Consider the following 21,774-nt stretch of genomic DNA (forward strand, 5'->3'; position numbering starts at 1 on the left):
TGTCATGCGTTCAAACCAGAGAGATTAAACACAGGAAAATGTTTTTTAAACAGCTGGATTTGAGTTCAAAGTTTAAGATGTGGCTGACCAGACAACATGTCTGTGGACTTTAGATTAATGCTAGAGACCTGACATCAAGTCACTTTCTGTGGTAGAGGTTTGGCCTCAATCTTAAAGGCAGTTCTGTACCTTAGGCATGAGTCAGATTATAAAGTTCTTCTGATTAGATTTGTGGTTACAGATTAATTCTGCTATTTAAGGGAACTTTACGAACGCTAAACAATATTTTGGCTCGAAATGTTCTGTAGGTTTCACTATAATAAACACCAAATTGGACACATGCATCACAAGGCTTTAAGCAGGGTAAAGGTGCTCTTTTATTGTGGAGAGCATTGATATTTACAGAGGGAGGGACACCTTCTACAACATGACAGTTGGTTGAGATGGAGAGGTGAAGACGGGTGACTATGCTGCCTGCACTTCAATCCTCTTCTTCCTCAGGTTCAGCCTTCTCTCTCGCTCATACTCCTTCATCCTCATCACGTAACTGCAGACAGAGAGGACGAGAGAATTTAAGAGAATACATTAGCAGAGATAAAGATGAAGGGATGCAAAAAGAAAAAACCTACATGTCACAGCGGTTCCTAGAGCTGGACTATAATGGGAATCATCAATATTTTTATAGAATTCGGCAGATTTAACAAAAATGCGTCTAAGAATGCTTTCAGGTTAAAGCCCTGAAATACAGACTACTAAATAAATACTGCTTGCGTGTGTGTGTATATATATATATATATATATATATATATATATATATATATGTATATTTTATATATATATATATATATATATATATATATATATATATATATATATATATATATATAAAAGCAGTGTTAATGTGCGTTAAAAAAACAACACTGACCAGTGTAAATACTGAATGTTCAGTCAATATTGCATGTGCAGAAATACTGGAATGAACACAATCAACTGAAATGTGAGACAGAATGTGCAAAGAGCAAAAAAAAAAAAAAAAAACAGTGTGCAAAACAACTTCATAAACTGCAATTAGATAAAAATTTAAAGCAATATGTCATGACTTAGAAATGTGGTGGTTTTCTGTCAGGAATAAATCAAGTCTGGCTGTTAAATAGTAAAATAATCAAATATTCCCATCACTCACAATTTAATTGCAGCCAGTAAAATAAGTATTGAACACGTCACCAGTAAATATATTTCTAAAGGTTCTGTTGACATGAACTTTTCACCAGATGTTGCTAACAACCCACATAATCCATAGAAAGAAAACAGAACAAAGAAGTTCAGACAATAAGTTATGTGTAATAAAATGGAATAACACACAAAAAATACTGAACATTCTGGTTGTGGCCAGCTTATGGTGAAATGGTGTTCTTTCCACTTCCGGATTATGGCCCCAACAGTGTTCAGTGGAACATTCAGAAGTTAGAACCCCTTCTGTAACCAATGCCATCATTATGTTTTGCAAGAATAAAGAGCTCTTTGCTTTTACTCAACATGAGATGTTTCTTGTGGGACTCCTTGGTAATGAGACACCTTTTTATAGGCCATGAGTTGGGACTGAACCAGCTGATATTAATTTCCACTGCCAAGAGGCAGGATTACTTTCTGATTACTGATGGCCCTTTTGAACCTTGCTTTCTTCAGATGTTCAATACTTTTTTCCTGCATCAATACATTTCATTACACATAATTTCTGAATTATTTGTTTTTTCGTTCAACAGCAGCTTTATATTCCTTGAATGATTTTTGAAGAGAACATTCACATCTCACCATTATAGCAGCTATAAACACTCGTTCCTTCTCCAACGTGTCTTCTTTTTTTTAAATGTTACCAAGAAACCGTAAAAAGAAAAATATCAGACACTGTAATTCTAAAATTTACAGCTTTCCCTCTAACTGTTACAAAGCACTAAAACTGGAGACTCCTTCCTTACATAAACATATACTTACACAAAACATCACCAATAATGATTAGGTTTTTTGTATTTGAATTTTTCATTCATTTTTTAAAATTATTAAGTCCCTGCGAATATGCTGCAATCAAAGCTGCTGTTCTAAAACAGTAATCAACATCTGACCAATCAGATTTGAGGATCTAAAAGTGCTGTGCTGTACATGTGTGGATTTCTAAACAACGACCACTGAAAGCTGCACAGAAGTAAATCTAAGAACTTACTCTTGGTGTTCGCAGTAATCCCAGTCATGTCTCTCGTGCTTACAGGCCAGGAAGTTGGGGAAGTTGTCTCGCTTACACTTCATCAGCTTGATCAGGTAGTGAGCGCAGTAATCACGCTGCTCCACTGGCAACATGGCCAAGTTCATGTGCTCCTGTGTGGCTACCGGCTCTAAAAAAAACAACAACACGGTTATATGTTAACACATCTATGGTTATGTACAGCAGAGCAGAGAATCTCAGGTCCTCTCTGTGTGTGTGCGTGCTGGTCAGCACTGCTTTGCTGCTGTAACTCACTAAACACACACAAATACTGTGTATATATATATATATACACAGGTTTTTGTCCAAAATTATCGTTTTTTTGTTTGTTTGTTCGATGCACTCTCTCTCTCCTGTCTGTCAAATATTTTTCCCATGACAGTTCCTGACAGTTCTTGCCAGATCTTATGTGTTTTTATTCTGAGATGGTGTTCTGCTCAACACCTTTGTAAATATTCATTTATTTAAATCACAACAGACTTCCTGTCAGCTAACACCAGTTTAGTCAATCTCCACTGATCTCTCTAATCAACAAACTCTAGAGACTGTTGTGTGGGAAAATCCCAGGTGATCAGAAGGTTCTTAAAATGCTCAAACCAGCCCATCTGACACAAACAACCATGTCACTGGCATAGTCAAAGAGATCAGACTTTTTCTTCATTCGGATGTTTGATGTGAACATTAACTGAAGCTCTTGATGTGTATCTGTATGATTTTATGCACTCATTAGATAACTGCACAAATCACCAAGTCTTCCTTTTAATGAGAGATGTTTATATGTATGGAATAGGAGGTAGGGCTGGTTTATTCTTTTAGGGTGCATTTACTTTTAAAAACACTTAAATACTTATTTTGAAAGCAAACTTGACTAAGGAATTTTGTACAGTAAATACCTCATTTATACCGTTTGACTAAAAGTTTGTGCACCCTGACCATCTCTCACACTCAAACACACACACACACACGCACGCATGCACACACGTGTGAAAATCTCATTACATACTTATTCCCTCTTCAGCGTTATAATAAACTCCACTATAAATTTCTGGATAGTTTTCCATTTAATTGTTGGATTATGGGGATTTGTGATCATTCAGCTACAAGAGCATCAGTGAGAACAGACTCTGATGTTGGGATGTTGATGAGACTCCAGTTCCAGTTCATCCCGAAGGTGTTCAGTGGTGTTGAGTCAGAGTCAGGGCTCAGTGCAGGACACATGAGATCTTCACTCCAATCTTCACCTCCACACCATGGAGATCTTCATGGAGCTGCTTTTGTGTACAGGGACATTGTCATGATGGAACAGTGTCTGAGTCTCTTAGTTCCAGTGAAGATAAGTGTAATGTTACAGACACAGAATCTTTCTATGTAACTTTGTGGTAACTTAGTGGAGGAAGCACTTTTACATGGAGCATCTGACATTTGGAATTGAGCCGCAGGTTTCTTTCTTTAAAACAAAACATTTACACAATGACTCAATCTCACTGTAACAGTGATACGCTGGGACTGTTTTACTGCTGTAATAATGCAGTTATTTGTTGTTGTTTATTTAAAACACACCTCTTTCTTTCCTCTCCTCGGTGAAGCCGAACTGCGGGTCGGATTGAAACGGGCCTTTCGGGTCCGGTACCGTGTCCCGTTCCGTGATGTAGCTCCGCACCAGATGTGACCCCATTTAACCTGTGAAACCCCTATAACACGTCTAATCTAACGCCAAACACGAAATCCTTCTCAGTCCTTTCCTTTAGAAAGAAAACAGAGTCCCACAGAGTCACCTCCAGGACCGCTCCTCTAATTATTTCCGGTTTGCACAGGAAGCGTACACTACGGCTCGCACGACGTGTAACACATTCCGGAGTGCATACGTTATGTAAACATTAGTTCCGAATTAAGTGTTTCACCAACACACCTTTTTTTAGCCACTGTTACACGAACAGGTCTTTAGCTATGATCTTTCATCGTCTGTTGTCATCCAAAGTATTGGAGCCATTAATTCCATCAGTCGATCAAAAAAATGGATGCTATTACTTTAGCTAAATTTACCACAGGAGGTAATCTATAGCTGATTAACACAGGAAGTTATCACTATAGCTAAATTTACCACAGGATGTTATCACTATAGCTAAAATTACCACAGGATGTTATACATATAGATAGAATTACCATTTCATGTTATCACTATATCTACATTTACCACAGGATGTTATCACTATAGCTAAAATTACCACAGTATTTATACCTATAGCTAAAATTACAACAGGATGTTATCACTATAGCTAGAAGTACCAAAGCATGTTATCTATAGCTGGAATTAATTCAAGACGTTATGACTATAGCTAAATCTACCACATGATGGTATCACTATAACTAAAATTACCACAGGATGTTAATCCTATAGCTAGAATTACCACAGGATGTTATCATTATAACTAAAATTAACAGCATGTTTTCACTATAGCAAAAATTACCACAGAATGTTATCACTATAGCTAGAATTACCTCAAGATGTTATCACTATAGCTAAATTTACCACAGAATGTTATCACTATAGCTAAAATTACCACATGTTGTCACTATAGCTAAATTTACAACAGGATGTTATCAGTATAACTAGTAATACCTCAAGACATTATCACTATAGCTAAATTTACCACAGCATGTTATCACTATAGCTAAAATTACCACAGGATGTTATACATATAGCTAGAATTACCACAGCATGTTATCACTATTGCTACATTTACAACAGGATGTTATCACTATACCTAAAATTATCACAGGATGTTATACCTATATCTAGAATTACCACAGGATGTTACCACTTTAGCTAGAATTACCCCAGGATGTTATTGCTATAGAAAAAATTACCACAGGAAGTTATCACTATAACTAAAATTAACACAGCATGTTATCACTATAGCTAAAATGACCTCATAATGTTATCACTATAGCTAAAATTACCACATCATGTTATCACTGTAGCTAAATTTCCTACAGCATGTTGTCACTATAGCTAGAATTACCTCAGGACGTTATGACTATAGTTAAATTTTCCACAGTATGTTATCACTATAGCTAAATTTACCACAGGATGTTATCACTATAGCTAAAATTACCACAGGATGTTATACCTATAGCTAAAATGACCACATGATGTTATCACTATTGCTAAATTTACCTCATAATGTTATCACAATATAGCTAAAATTACCACAGCATGTTATCAAGAATTACCTGAAGTCTTTATGACTTTAGCTAAATTTTCCACAGGATGTTATGACTACAGCTAAAATTACTACAGCATGTTATCACTATAGCTAAAATTACCATATGATATCACTTTTGCTAATTTACTACAGGATGTTATCACTATAGCTAAATATACTACAAGATGTTTTCACTGTAACTAAAATTACCACATGATGTTAACACTATAGCTTAATTTATCACAGGATGTTTTCACTATAACTAAAATTACCACAGGATGTTATACCTATAGCTAGAATTACCACATCATGTTTTCACTATAGCAAAATTTACCACAGCATGTTATCACTATAGCTAAAATCACCACAGGATGTTTTCACTGTAACTAAAATTACCACATGATATCACTATAGATAGAATGACCTCAAAACGTTATGACTATAGCTAAATATACTACAGGAAGTTATCACTATAGCTAAATTTACAACAGGATGTTATCACTATAGCTAAATTTCCCACAGCATGTTATCACTATAGCTAGAATTACCTCAGGATGTTATGACTATAGCCAAATTTACCACAGGATGTTATCACTATAGCTAAATATACTACAGGAAGTTATCACTATAACTAAAAGTACCATAGGATGTTATACCTATAGCTAGAATTAACACAGGATGTTATCATTTTAGCTAGAATTACCCCAGGATGTTATCACTACAGCAAAAATTACCACAGGAAGTTATCGCTATAACTAAAATTAACACAGCATGTTATCACTATAGCTAGAATTACCTCAAGATGTTATCACTATAGCTAAATTTACCACAGAATGTTATCACTATAGCTAAAATTACCACATGTTGTCACTATAGCTAAATTTACAACAGGATGTTATCAGTATAACTAGTAATACCTCAAGACATTATCACTATAGCTAAATTTACCACAGCATGTTATCACTATAGCTAAAATTACCACAGGATGTTATACCTATAGCTAGAATTACCACAGCATGTTATCACTATTGCTACATTTACAACAGGATGTTATCACTATACCTAAAATTATCACAGGATGTTATACCTATATCTAGAATTACCACAGGATGTTACCACTTTAGCTAGAATTACCCCAGGATGTTATTGCTATAGAAAAAATTACCACAGGAAGTTATCACTATAACTAAAATTAACACAGCATGTTATCACTATAGCTAAAATGACCTCATAATGTTATCACTATAGCTAAAATTACCACATGATGTTATCACTGTAGCTAAATTTCCTACAGCATGTTGTCACTATAGCTAGAATTACCTCAGGACGTTATGACTATAGTTAAATTTTCCACAGTATGTTATCACTATAGCTAAATTTACCACAGGATGTTATCACTATAGCTAAAATTACCACAGGATGTTATACCTATATCTAGAATTACCACAGGATGTTATCACTTTAGCTAGAATTACCCCAGGATGTTATTGCTATAGAAAAAATTACCACAGGAAGTTATCACTATAACTAAAATTAACACAGCATGTTATCACTATAGCTAAAATTACCACATCATGTTATCACTGTAGCTAAATTTCCTACTGTATGTTGTCACTATAGCTAGAATTACCTCAGGACGTTATGACTATAGTTAAATTTTCCACAGTATGTTATCACTATAGCTAAATTTACCACAGGATGTTGTCACTATAGCTAAAATTACAACATGATGTTATCACTATAGCTAATTTACCACAGGATGTTAGCACTATTGCTAAAATTACCACAGGATGTTATCACTATAGCTAAATTTTCCACAGGATGTTATCATTATTGCTACATTTTCAACAGAATGTTATCACTATAGCTAAAATGACCACATGATGTTATCACTATTGCTAAATTTACCTCATAATGTTATCACAGTATAGCTAAAATTACCACAGCATGTTATCAAGAATTACCTGAAGTCTTTATGACTTTAGCTAAATTTTCCACAGGATGTTATGACTACAGCTAAATATACTACAGGAAGTTATCACTATAGCTAAATCTACCACAGGATCTTATCACTATAGCTAAATTTACTACAGGATGTTATCACTATTGCTAAAATTTCCACAGAATGTTATCACTATAGCTAGAATTACCTCAATACATTATGACTATAGCTAAATTTACCATAGGATGTTATCACTATAGCAAAATATACTACTGGAAGTTATCACTATAGCTAAATTTGCCACAGGATGTTATCACTATAGCTAAATTTATCACAGGATGTTATCTCTATAGCTAGAATTACCTCATTACATTATGACTATAGCTAAAATTACCACATGATGTTACCCCTATAGCTAGAACTACCACATCATGTTATCACTATAGCTAATTTTACCACAGCATGTTATCATTATAGCTAGAATTACCTCAAGATGTTATGACTATAGTTAAATTTACCACAGAATGTTATCACTATAGCTATATTTACCACAGGATGTTATCACTATAGCTAAATTTATCACAGAATGTTATCACTATAGCTAAAATTACCATATGATATCACTTTTGCTAATTTACTACAGGATGTTATCACTATAGTTAAATTTACCACAGGATGTTATCACTATAGCTATATTTACCACAGGATGTTATCACTATAGCTACATTTACCACAGAATGTTATCGCTATAGCTAAAATTACTACAGCATGTTATCACTATAGCTAAAATTACCATATGATATCACTTTTGCTAATTTACTACAGGATGTTATCACTATAGCTAAATATACTACAAGATGTTTTCACTGTAACTAAAATTACCACATGATGTTAACACTATAGCTTAATTTATCACAGGATGTTTTCACTATAACTAAAATTACCACAGGATGTTATACCTATAGCTAGAATTACCACATCATGTTTTCACTATAGCAAAATTTACCACAGCATGTTATCACTATAGCTAAAATCACCACAGGATGTTTTCACTGTAACTAAAATTACCACATGATTTATAGCTAAATTTACAACAGGATGTTATCACTATAGCTAAATTTCCCACAGCATGTTATCACTATAGCTAGAATTACCTCAGGATGTTATGACTATAGCTAAATATACTACAGGAAGTTATCACTATAACTAAAAGTACCATAGGATGTTATACTTATAGCTAGAATAAACATAGGATGTTATCATTTTAGCTAGTATTACCCCAGGATGTTATCACTACAGCAAAAATTACCACAGGAAGTTATCGCTATAACTAAAATTAACACAGCATGTTATCACTATAGCTAGAATTTCCTCAAGATGTTACCACTATAGCTAAATTTACCACATCACGTTATCACTATAGCTAAATTTACCACATGATGTTATCACTATTGCTAATTACCTCAATACATTATGACCATAGCTAAATTTACCACAGGATGTTATCACTATAGCTAAATATACTACAGGAAGTTATCACTATAGCTAAATTTACCACAGGATCTTATCACTATTGCTAAAAATACCACAGGATGTTGTCACTATAGCTAAAATCACCCCAGGATGTTATTCCTATAGCTAAAATCACCACAGGATGTTTTCACCGTAACTAAAATTACCACAATATGTTATCACTATAGATAGAATTACCTCAATACGTTATGACTATAGCTAAATATACTACAGGAAGTTATCACTATAGCTAAATTTACCACAGGATTTTATCACTATAGTTAAATTTACCACAGGATGATATCACTATAGCTAAATTTATCACAGGATGTTATCACTATAGCGAAAATCACCACAGGATGTTATCACTGTAACTAAAATGACCACATATCACTTTTTACTTTTGCCGGACCTTTTACTTTACTTGTGTTTTTATTTACGTTTTGTGTCCATGTGTCTGCTCAGCCCTTGTTTAATTCCTTTCCACCTCAGCACACCTGTTCCTCCTGTGTCTAATTGTCTCCCCTTTTTATTCCATATTTTTGTGCTCTGTTTTGTTGTTCTGTCGAGTTTCGGTTTTCTTTTCTTTTTCCCAGTGTTTCTGGGTTTTTTGTTACGTGTTATGTTTTATGTAATATCTAATTTTTTTTTAGCTATTCCCATGTTTGGGTTTGAATTTTATTCGTAGCAACACCCGTTTTCTGACAACTGGATATTATCCCTATAGCTAAATTTACTACAGGATGTTATCACTATAGCTAAATTTACTACAGGATGTTATCACTATAAGGGTGCACGATGGCTTAGTGGTTAGCATGTTTGCCTCACACCTCCAGGGTTGGGGGGGTCAATTCCCACCTCCTTCTTGTGTGTGGAGTTTGCATGTTCTCCCTGTGCCTCGGGGGTTTCCTCCGGGTACTCCGGTTTCCTCCATGCAAAGACATGCATGGTAGGTTGATTGGCATCTCTGGAAAAATTGTCCCTAGTGTGTGACTTCGTGATGGGTTGGCACTGCATCCAGGGTGTATCCTGACTTGATGCTCGATGACGCCTGAGACAGGCTCCCCGTGACCCGTGGTAGATCGGATAAGCGGTAGAAAATGAATGAATGAACGAATGAATGAATGAATGAATGTTATCACTATAGCTAAATTTACTACAGGATGTTATTACTATAGCTAAATTTATTACAGTTTGTTATAACTATAGCTAAATTTACTACAGGATATTATCACTATAGCTAAATTTACCTTAGAAGGTTATCTAAAATTACTACAGGAAGTGATTATTATTATTGTTAATAATAATAACAATAATAATGTGTAATATGACATTGTTAATTTGCAAAGATAAAGTTAGCATGCCCTGCTAACTAAATAAAATGACCACAAGGGGCACTATTAGCTAAAGTTACAAGTTAAAGTCACCACAGAAGTCTATTGCTTACCATGGGTGATTATTGCTAGTTCGCTAAAGGAGCTAATCAGCACCTGATAATATTTGGAACATCCCAAACCTCAGTAGCGGTTTTATATACATATATATATATATATATATATATATATATATATATATATATATATATATATATATATATATATATATATATATATAAAAAAACTCACAGGTGTATCTTTGCTTTTAATTTAAATGTTCCTTCTTAACAAAAGTAACAGCAGACAATTAATAAGCCATGAGCCATTGCACAGATGAGGTATAAATCTACAGACACAACAAACCCAAACACAGTACAGAGCAGCATGACCAGAGGTAAGGCCTCAGTCACACGAAGCCTTGATGCATAGAAATGTGGGACCTATTTCAGAAATGTGTTCAAACTAATGTGCACATTCATCACTGTCTTGTTCCTGGGACAAGTTCATGAGAACATCGTACACAGCCTAGCACAAACACACAGCACTAAAGAGCGTTTATAGTGCAAAAAATAAAAACAGAATAACAGTCAAGAGTTGCATTCAAACAAAAATCTTTCATTATGATGTATGTGATAATACATACAAACAAAAAAAGATGGACATCAGAAAAGTCTCACCAAAGTTCAGTGGAACCATTCATTTTTCTAATTATTATTATTATTATTATTATTATTATTATTATTATTATTATTTATGTTATTATTGTTGTTTATATTCTCCATTACATAATAATAATAATAATAATAATAATAATAATAATAATAATAATAATAATAATAATAACAACAATTTTCCCCATTATCTCAAGACTGTCACCTAATGTTTTTAAGTTTACTGAGAATTGAGATGTTGAACAATTAGGCCTGTACACTTAATTTTACAGTCCTGTGCTAAAATGTAACAACAATTATGCCGCTGTTAAACAACCTGCATTTTGTTTTTAGCAGTCACCTAGCTGTGATCTAAGCTACCTAAAAGCAATACTAGTTAAAGTACCGGACTATATTTTTAACTTTACATCCTTGCACATCTAAACATTACACATCTACATTATCTTGTTTTCACTAGCTCAAGGTATAAAAATGCATGGTATCTCCAGGCAGCTGTATTTTAGAATAGCCAAATTGATCTGTAAGTTGCCATTAACATCAGGTTTTAAAACATCAGGAACTGTTTACTGTCAGTAAATGATTGTTTATCAATTTTTAGGTGATGCTTATTAAAGTCCAATTTCTCATGTGTAAGACATTTAACTTGTATATCCACCTCACACGCACCACTTAATTGGTTTAAGATGCCATATAATCTCAGTTCATTCAGACAGTATCGCATGTACACTTGTAACACACAGTGTTCACTTTGGTCTCTTAATTTGGACTTCCCTCAATAGATCCTATAATTCCTACTGCTTTCATTCTATAAAAACACACTGTAAAAAATCTCGTAACAAATGAAATAGTGGGCCTTACATATCACATTCACACAGGAGGCATGTTAAGGACTATAAGCATCATGATATACTCAACATGACAAGAACACATAAAAGGAAGTTTTATAAAAACATGAAGTAATAAATAACAGTTACTGTTTCAAGTCACACACAGCATCAGGGCCTCTTTAAAAAAAAAACAAAAAAAAAAAAAGATTTTTTTTCCCCCTTTGAACCGTAATGTCAGACTGTATCCAGGTTTAAGCCGGACAATATGACAACATGGTAATTTTATCTGAAAAAGCCTTTTTTCAGTTAACATAATTTTTATGCATGAAATACTGGACTTAAATCACACAATTCACTAATTTAGGATCAATATTTAAATATGCAAGCTACCTAAATGTAGCACTGCACTCATATTAGCCAGCTGTGTAATTATTGTTACTTGTTCTCTCATGATCTCTCCAACAAGCAGCAAGCTAGCTGATATGAAATTAAAATCATTATCTATGATTTTTACTAAGCCATGAACCTGTTTATATTTTGTAATAATTGTGTAAATAAGGTCTGTATTTTATGTCAAACCTCAGAATATATACATAGATATTCCCACATAAGGCATGAGAAAGCCTTTAATTATGATATTATCATGTTTGCCATATTGTTTAAATGTAATTCTTATTGTGAGAATTTGTTTGAATGATTAAGAATGTTATTGCATTACTTATTCATCATTTTATTTACAGAGCACTTCATAAGCACCTTGCAATACACTCATTTACAACTAGCAACACTGTAACATTATGATTGGATATCTACATCAAAAGTACAACAACTAACATCGCTTGATGGTAAACTTTTATCTACAATATTATATTAGCAATATTATTATTGTTATTACTAGTATTCACATATTCAGTCATATTACAGTAAAGTAAGTCATATTAAAGCACAGAAGCAAGCTGTTTATGAAATGCCCCATCAATAAAATGTAACACCAGTCATTTTACCAGGAAAGATCCTTAAATGGAATGTCAAATAAAATATGATCCACTTTCCAAAAGTGGTCAAAAATCCAACAGATTATCACTGTTTCCACCTCTGGTCCAACACTGTTTGCTCCAACCAACAAATTTAGCTGTTGGCTGTCCAACGTCTTGCTTACCGAAAACACACGGTAGATTAGCACTCCCAAATACAAAACACTTTCTGAACAACATCTGTGGTGAGAGCTTTTATGAGGGATGAAATTGCTGGTGAGAAGCCCGTCATTAATTCATTATTTGAACAGGTGAAATTCGTGTCACATTTACATATGTACAAAGCACAACAGTCTGCAGTTATTTCTAGGTCCATGTGATTTTGCTGATGGACTTCAGATCTCAATGGAAATTTATAGCACACTAAGAATTATAGCACTGCTTAACATTTTAAAGGGAGTTCCATTTTGCAAGCTACATCATATGGTTAAAAGTATGTGCTTTCTCTGACCATCACACCCATGTGTCTCTTCTGTAAACAGTTGCCACAAAGATGGAAGCACACAACTGTATATAATGTCTCTGTGTGCTGTAGAATCACAATTTATCTTCACTGGAACTGTGAACGAAGCAAGCTCCATGTACACATGATGTGTTAAAGCTTGTGTCCTGCACAGAGCACTGACTCTAACTCAACCCCACTGAACACCTTTGGGATGAACTAGATTGACTGCACCCCAGGCCCTCTCGCATGACATAAGAGCCGATTTCACTAATGCTCTTGTACCTGAATGAACACAAAACCCCAGAAACACACTACAACAACCAGTGAGCCTTCCCAGTTGAGTGGATCTTATTATAACAGTGAAGGCTAATAAATCTGGAATGAGATGTTCAATCAGCACCTAAGGGTGTGATGGTTGGGGTGCACATAGTTTTGGCCATATAGCATACACTGCATATGAGCTCATCAAAAAAAAAAAATCTAGCTGTCAAGTTTTTCTTAAGAAGAATCCAAAATCTAAGACGTTCTGTGGAGCTTTGGGAGGTTATGCAACCTGTTCTAGAATCTGACAGATTCTATGAACTGTTTTCTGATACAGAATCCAGAACTCTCTAATGATCTTTGGGAGGATTCTAGAACCTGGTCTAGAATATGATAGATGCCAATAATAACTATCTCTGCACACAGCATTTTGCCAAATGCATAGGGAAGACCAGGATGCAATGCCGCAGCTATGTGCTCAGGAAAAGAAAATGTTATTCCGTTGGATAAGCACGTCCAGCGCTGGTGTGAAATCCTGCACACAAAGTCGATTTCAGACCATGAAGTCATGAAAAGTGGCATCATCCACCCCACAGACACTTCTGTGTTTTAGGGTGCATTCCAGCCATTTGCTGCCCCCTATTGGACATCACACATGCCTATGGCATCGGCCACTGAATTTGACCCTAGGTAAAAGTTCATGGGTAGAGGCATCAAATCCATCTCAGCTGTAAACACATGATCAGTCCATCCTGAAAGAAATAACTTCTTTGTTTTTGTTACTCCGAAGTGTGGGGTGATCTCAGGGGCTTTTTCACACCTCACTAGATGTTCTTCATCCTCATAGGAATGAAAAGATATAATAACATGTGTGAGTGTGCATTAGTATCTTTAGAACAAATATCTGGAATGTTCCATGGTTAACATGGAAGGGAAAGTCCAAAATGAAATGCAGAAGTATTAGAGTGTGTATGTAAGTTGCTTTTGTCTTAGTAGAAAGCTCCGTTGTGTGCCAGAGAGAAATCTGACCATGTGTACGTAGAACAGAGAGTGTGGGTCTCAGCAGAATGCTTCATCGTCCTGGAAGTGGGTTCTCTGCAAAACCTTCACATGGCGCTCATAGATCTTGAGGGCAGGGCCTAGTCTGATTGAGAGGCCAGTCAGGACATCGTTGCGCTGCATCAGAAGGAGTGATTTCCCGTCGATCTCCTGTTCCACAAAAACAGTGAGAGCCAATTAAAACTGAGCTACTCCCTACACATACAATAAGACCTGTTTTATTTAACTTGTACCCATCTACAAAACACAATTTTTATCTACAATTTATTTTTTTATTTAATTTAATTTTTTTAATTATTTTTTAATTTAACAGTTCATCATGGAGTTGGATAAAAAGACTGGTCTGGTCATGTGATCACATTCCTTTATGGAGAGATTGCTGCCATTACCAAAAGAGGAATCATCTGCACTTGAGACATGCCTGACAGTTCTGGATTGCAACAACCATCATATGCCACATTATAAACGTTATAAAGCTCGTGAGTAGCTTTCAATCTTTGGTGCCCAAGAGGCCATGGCACTTTAACTGACTTTGGAGCTCTTTTTCAGAAACTTGGGTCACTGCCAGTGTGCTAAAGTGTCCAATTCAAAAGCCTTTTTAATCAGTTGATCAGATTTTTGGAGAGCCAGACCTAGGGAGGCCTCAGGTCTAGCTCATTGGCCAAACTCAGTGGTCTCTCCTGGGCCTCCCTCTCATCTCAACCTCATTATAAACAAATACTTGTAGACCAGTACTCAGCAGAAACTACCACTTCCCCTCAGTAACACCATAGAACAGAAATGGCATAAAACAGCAGACAAGTGAGTATATATTACATGCACTCACACACACACACATACACACTCTCTCACACACACACACACACACATATATATATATATATATATGTAAATTTTAATGTAAACACACTGTGATGCCTGTATGGAACTGAGTATGATGAAATGTTTATTTCCTTATCTGCATTGTTTACATAGCGTTAATGGATAATGGTGTCTACAATTTGGTGTCAGGTGCTTATGGGTAAAGAACTGTAAAGTGCGTACCTGCATCCTGAAGGCGAGAGCCTGCTCTGGAAATCCTGCTTCTGTGAAATAACTGGCGACGTCTGCCACTGTCCAGTCGACCAGATTTGTAATACTTGACTCTGACTTTACAAAACTAACACACACCAGAAACCAGGAGGCATTAAACAGTGGGACTATTAGCAATAAATAATAAGTCACTAAATACTATCTAAAACCCTTCACCCTAATCAAGCTCTGTATCCCAAGTTACACATTTAAAAATATGAGTCTTGTATATTACTTCATGACTAGCATGTAATTATCACCTTAATCACTGAAACTTTCATCTGATTTAACAAAATTGTCTTAGCACTCATTAATCATCAGCTTAACAAAATAGCACTTGATCCAGCACATCCTGCTATTATGCATATTTTCAGTAGTGTTAATTGTATGCAAAACTTATGAAGCCATGAGACACTTGAAATTCTGTGTGTATGAGATGTAGACTATTTTAACCCTCAGAGCCTACCTGTATTATATGTAGCAGAGAAACATATTTAAAAATTAAACCAAAAAGAGTCTTTCTTTATTCATTACTGTTATGTGGTATACTCACACTCCTCCGTTCATCCCTCGTTCCTCAGCTGCTCCTGGAGAGGCAGATGGAGTCAGCAGACAGGAGGACACAGCCACTTCAGCCTTACAAACTGAATCACACACACATCCACACACACTAAATTATAAGAAATTACTTGCAAGATGATGAGACCGTTTGGGTGCTTGGGTTTGACACACAGATGTGTCTTCACACATATGCACAAAATTACAAATTAATACGTACAATTTTTAATGGGAATAGAGGGTGGAGTTATGACACCATCTGAGGCAATAACCGCTTCATCCTGAAAAATAGGAGAGAATAAATTGAAAAGTGATTACTGTGTGTGTGTGTGTGACACTGCGTGTGTGTGTGTGTGTGTGTTACCTGTGTGAATGTGTGCACTTGGTCAGGTATTGGTTCTCTCTGATCTTGTGTTAAACTTTCTGATTGAATTGACTCTCCTTTCTCCACCATTTCAACTACAGAGAGAAAAAAAATAGACAAGTCACAAAATAATTCTCTTACATACACTTACATTCACACACATGCGCACACGCATGCATGCACACACACACACACACACACAGACAAACCTTCAGTTCCACATTGTTCATTTTCAGCTTCCTGAAGAGTTGATACCAGTTTCGAGGGTGATGACAGCAGGGAAGGCCGGAGTTTCTCCTCCGTGATCACTGGTGTGTGAGTAACACTACTTCCACATGCCTTCACCTCCACACTGGTTGAAAGTGGAGAGTGTGAGTGAATTTTGACGTCTGTTTCTTCTTCTGCTTTGGTGTACGGGGGCTGGAGCTGGGTCAGTGGCTCAGCTTCTTCGTCCATCTTTCCATCCTCCTCACATTCCACCTCCATTGACTCCTCCTCCTTTATATCTTTCTGTATACACAATGCACACTCATTTATCTAACAGATTAATCTGATCTTGAAACTAATTCTCTTTACCATAAATCGTTCAGTACACACACTTTATGGCCACGACTATCAATTTATTAGAAAAAATAGATCACAGCAAACATCACTGCTTTGTTCTTTTAACCCTAGCTCTGGTTAACACAGACTGATCAAGGGGATATTTGCTTGATTGTGTTGTTTTGAGTTTTTTTTGGTAATAACCCAACGGTTTGATAGATCTTAATGAGGTAAAGCTAATAACTGCCTCCGGCTTTCCTAAAATTAAAATTATCATTATATCTCCCTTGTTATTTGCTGATTTCAGGTAAGTAATATCCATCTCTTTATTAATTGTAAACATGAAAAATTCAACCTAGTTCTTACTTCATGATATTGGACATTATTTTTGTCCAGCTCAGTTGTATAATAATTTGCTGTGCATTTAAGTTTTAAATATAACTTCATAAACATTGCCTAATTAAGATAATTCTAATAAACACTCAGATGTTCCCCAAAAATATTGCTACATAAATCAGTTCAATATAATTCAATAATAAAGTTAGTGAAGTTTCAGTCATTTCACCCATTTTACTCTTGTTTCTCTTCATTTCGTATAAATCTTTTGTATAGTATAGTGTTATGTCTGTACTTTTAAGAGTCACAAACAGCTGGAACCAAATTCCTTGTGTGTGTCAACACACTTGGCCAATAAACCTGATTCTGATTCTGTTGAGATTAAAAGACAAAACATTTTTCTCAAACTAAACGCAACACCAAAGATTAATCGTGGTTTAATCCGTCTGGGGCGTGTGACGAATAACAGCATATTTATATATATTTTATGTAATTTAAAGGGCTTGTTTTCGTCTTCCTTTTAGCATGACATTTTTGCTAGCTTTAATAGCTTGGGTTTTGCTTTGTTGACACGGTTCAGGTGGCTGTTAACCTTGCAGAGAAAAACACAGTACCGGATGTGCGCACCAATCATTGAAGCCGGTGCACATATGCTAATGTGAGAGAAGCGCGCAAAAAGGGACAATGTATAATGCGCTCTTTTGCGCCAGAGCGTTAACAGGAACATGAAGAGAAACGGAGTCGTGTCTCCAAACCACCACCAAAACCATCCCTTCTCTAACAATAGCGCGGTAACGCACGAGAACGTCCGTTCCAGAGATTGCGGGACTGTGGGCCGCGTCTTAAATCGCAAAAGAGCAAGAAAAAAACACATATCATCTTTACCGAAGGTGGCGTAATGTTATAGAAATAATATTTAGTACAAATGTTTGGGACGTCGCCATTGTTATTTTTTTTATAATCAGAAGAGTAAAATGTTGCTGCCGCCGCGAGGAGAAAAAAGCGCAATGAAACTCGTGTGCTTCTCATTGCTAGACGGAGAGTCGCGCGAAACGGAACTGAGAAAGAAAAAAAGCTGGGTGAAATTTCCGCCATCGCGAGACCCAGGTCAAGTTCGACCGCGCAAGCTCGCGCTCTGTCCATTTCTCTCACTTATTACAAGGGGGAAAAAATAGTCGCGAGGCTCGCGCCCCCCTCCTTCGACCCCTCCCTCCTGTTTTCCGAGCGCGTGGAACTTAACAGACACCGCCTAGTGAAAAACATCCAGCACAACTTTCATGTGAACAAAACCTGGTGAACTGCGCCGTTGTGGGGGTTGGAGAGAAAAAAAATCACGCACGACGGATAAAATTTCGACGCTAAACTGCAGCGCGCTGTTTTACTGAAGCTCAAGAGGCGCGCACTGAAATGTGCGGCTGCATCGAACAAGGAGCGAGCAAGAGCTCGAGGACGCCGCACCTTGTTTTTGTGTGTGTTTAAGTGAAACAGCAGGGACACGCAGACAGTTTGTGCGCGCGCCTAAAGCAGAAGAGAGACGATAGAGAGGTGTCGGGGTTTTTTTGTCCTCCCCCCACCTTCTCTACCCCGCGCTTGCTTGCACACACACGCAAGCACACACACACACACACACACACACACACACGAGAACAGCCGTCACGTTCGCAAAACACATACATGACGCAAATACATACACAAAAGGTTGCGCCGAGGTCTTTTTTCAATCTGTGAGTGTATGTTTCTCAAAACAAACCGCGTGCACTCGGTCACTTGTGATGAAAATTTAAAAAAAAAAAAAAAAAAGAAAAGCGGAAATGAGTCGTTGCGGATGTGTCTGTCGCGTGCTTTCTCCCAATTTTCTTTCTTCTTCACGTACCGTTATGATTTATTGATTTATTTATGAGCGAAACACGCTCTACCCGTCGCTGGTGTCAATATATTTAGAGTTACCTGCTTTGAGATGCGCCCGTCCTGCGGTGCGCTGTTCGTGTTCACCGGGAGTCGCGCGGACGCCTCGGACGCCTTGGCCGCCCCCGTGCTCCCCCCCCATCTCCTCCCGGGCACGGTGATGTGACCGAGGCGCGTCCTGCGCAAGCGACCTTTCTCTATCTCGCGCTCCAGCACCACTTTGACGCGGTGGCGGGTCAGCTTCTCACCGTCCGCGTGCGCGGCCTGCGTGCCGAGGTAGCCCAGGATCTCTTTGAGCCCGAGCGGTGCGTGACCCCGACTGTTCCGCTCGCTCAGACTCCACACGGCCGCCACGAGCCGGTCGCCTAGATCCACTGCTTTGTCGCTGCTCTTTGCAGCCCTGAGTTGGGGCGCGTGTTGCTTATTGTTTCGAGCGCTCGTGCAAGTTCGCCGCTCGGACTCGGGCAGGTCGCTGCTCCCGTGGCCGAGAACAGAGCGCGTCTCTTCTCCTCCCTCGACCCGTCCAGCGGCGGGACTGGAAGTGTCACACGAGCTGTTTCTCCCGTTGCAACTCGTGAAACTGCTGATTTCGCCTGTCGCAGGAGACAAAACCGCGGTTTCTTCTTCTCCATCGTCTTCTTCTTCCCGTTTCTCTATAGCGGAGCGCGAGCAGCTGCTGGGTGAAGGATCTCTGCACGGCGTCAGCTCGAGCGCCTCCAGGTCCGCGGGACTGCGCGCGCTGATGTCGTTCTTGGCGTTGCTACTACTGCTGCTGTTGTCCAAAGCGGGGTGTTTGGTGCGCTCACCAGCCTGCTCGACCTTCCGTCGGCATTTCCGTTGCACTTTGGCGGCGTTCCGGTACGACACAGAGCCCTTGTAGTTAACTTTCAGCACAGTTTGCTCCTGGATGAGCTTCTCGAGCTCGGCCCGCGTGCGGTCTGGGTCTGAGCCGTGTCTCCTGCGCACCATCCGGCAGATCCTCTCGAGGTCCGGTCGCGCTTTCCTCGAGCGCAGCGAGTCGATTGTCTCCAGGATCCACTCTCGGTACCGCGGTTCGGACATCGTTGAAAATATTGGTTTGTTTTATTTTGTTTTGTTTGTTTGTTTTTTCTTCTCAGTGCACGCAACTGCAGTAGGGGGGTTTCCAGTAGGATTCGTGGCCTCGTTGCGTTGCTCTGCTTGCCTCCAGATGAAGCGACGGTGAAAAGGGTAAAAAAAAAACAGAGAGAAAAAGAAGCGCTCCGCTCCTCAGCTCCGCTCGAGCCCGGCCGCGGACGAAGCGGAAGCCCCACTGTACGCCTGCGTTGGCGCTTAAGGTGGGCTGGAGACAATGCGCGTTCTACATTATGACGACTGTTTAAGGTGGAATGGCGGAGTTATCTGTCAAAGACACGCTCTTGCTTTATGTGCCGTGACTTTATTCCTGCAGGCGCGGACTTATACATTTCATCATTATAAGTAGTTGACATACGTATTATTTTGACTAAAGAGAGATTAAACAAATAAAGATTATAAACTAAAAATAATCTTCGGTTGATTTTAAAATTCGACTACATTATAGTATTACATTATGTTTACTGTCATTGGGAAGAGAGTAAAAGTACAAAGACAACCTGCAGTTAGCAATGAGGTGAAAAGAGCAGTGTGACGGAGCTGCAAGAAAATACAAAAATGTAGCAGGATGGCAGTAAATAAAAGCGACAAAACTGCAAAAAGCATGATGTGTGAATATTCGTGTGTGTGTGTGTGTGTGTGTGTGTGTGAGGGAGAGAGAGAGAGAGAGAGAGAGAGAGAGAGAGAAACTGTGCATATACAGTGCTTTTGGACATGTGTTGATGCTCCATCTCTTTTCCTATATTTTTCCTTAACATCAAGAGAGAGGGGAAAAAGACTTTTTATAGCTGCTACAACTTAAGTAATAACATTAACTTAACATAGCGTCATTTCATGGACGTTCCCCAATATTACATAAGGAAATTGGGTGACAGGACAAAATACAGTTTTAGAGTGTTTTCAATTTATAGTCCATAACAGCCTTTAACAGAAGACAATAAGAAGTCATTTATGCCATAACACCTTACTACAACCTGTTCTGACAGACTAGCTCATTTACAGAGCGGATGATTTTTATATATATATATATATATATATATATATATATATATATATATATATATATATATATATATATATATATATATATATATACATATATATATATATATATATATATATATATATATATATATATCTTTTTCTTGTGAAATACTGACTTTGAATACTGAATTTGATGATACTAAAGCACTGTTGTTATTGCTGTTAGAAACGAATGTTGGAAATATACTTAAATGTTTATTAATGGTTCAAAGTATGTTTTTTGTTGAAAATCTCATTCCAGATTTATTCT

At 37.4% G+C, this 21,774-nt stretch overlaps 2 protein-coding genes across 2 annotated transcripts; both read right to left on the reverse strand.

The window, feature by feature from the left end:
• Positions 1-353: 353 nt before the first annotated feature.
• Positions 354-4,081, reverse strand: ndufb7 (NADH:ubiquinone oxidoreductase subunit B7). Its single transcript, XM_060860586.1, has 3 exons — positions 3,818-4,081; positions 2,219-2,387; positions 354-547 (listed from the first exon to the last, which is right to left on the reverse strand). The coding sequence occupies exons 1-3, from the start codon at positions 3,930-3,932 to the stop codon at positions 466-468; spliced, it is 366 nt and encodes a 121-aa protein (XP_060716569.1). The 5' UTR covers positions 3,933-4,081; the 3' UTR covers positions 354-465.
• Positions 4,082-11,637: 7,556 nt separating this feature from the next.
• samd1b (sterile alpha motif domain containing 1b) lies at positions 11,638-20,429 on the reverse strand. Its single transcript, XM_060860506.1, has 7 exons — positions 19,410-20,429; positions 16,793-17,093; positions 16,584-16,678; positions 16,440-16,500; positions 16,215-16,305; positions 15,635-15,749; positions 11,638-14,740 (listed from the first exon to the last, which is right to left on the reverse strand). The coding sequence occupies exons 1-7, from the start codon at positions 20,427-20,429 to the stop codon at positions 14,591-14,593; spliced, it is 1,833 nt and encodes a 610-aa protein (XP_060716489.1). The 3' UTR covers positions 11,638-14,590.
• Between the last annotated feature and the right edge of the window lie 1,345 nt (positions 20,430-21,774).

Source organism: Tachysurus vachellii, chromosome 24 (assembly GCF_030014155.1).
Source record: "Tachysurus vachellii isolate PV-2020 chromosome 24, HZAU_Pvac_v1, whole genome shotgun sequence".
In the NCBI taxonomy this organism is placed as follows: Eukaryota; Metazoa; Chordata; class Actinopteri; order Siluriformes; family Bagridae; genus Tachysurus; species Tachysurus vachellii.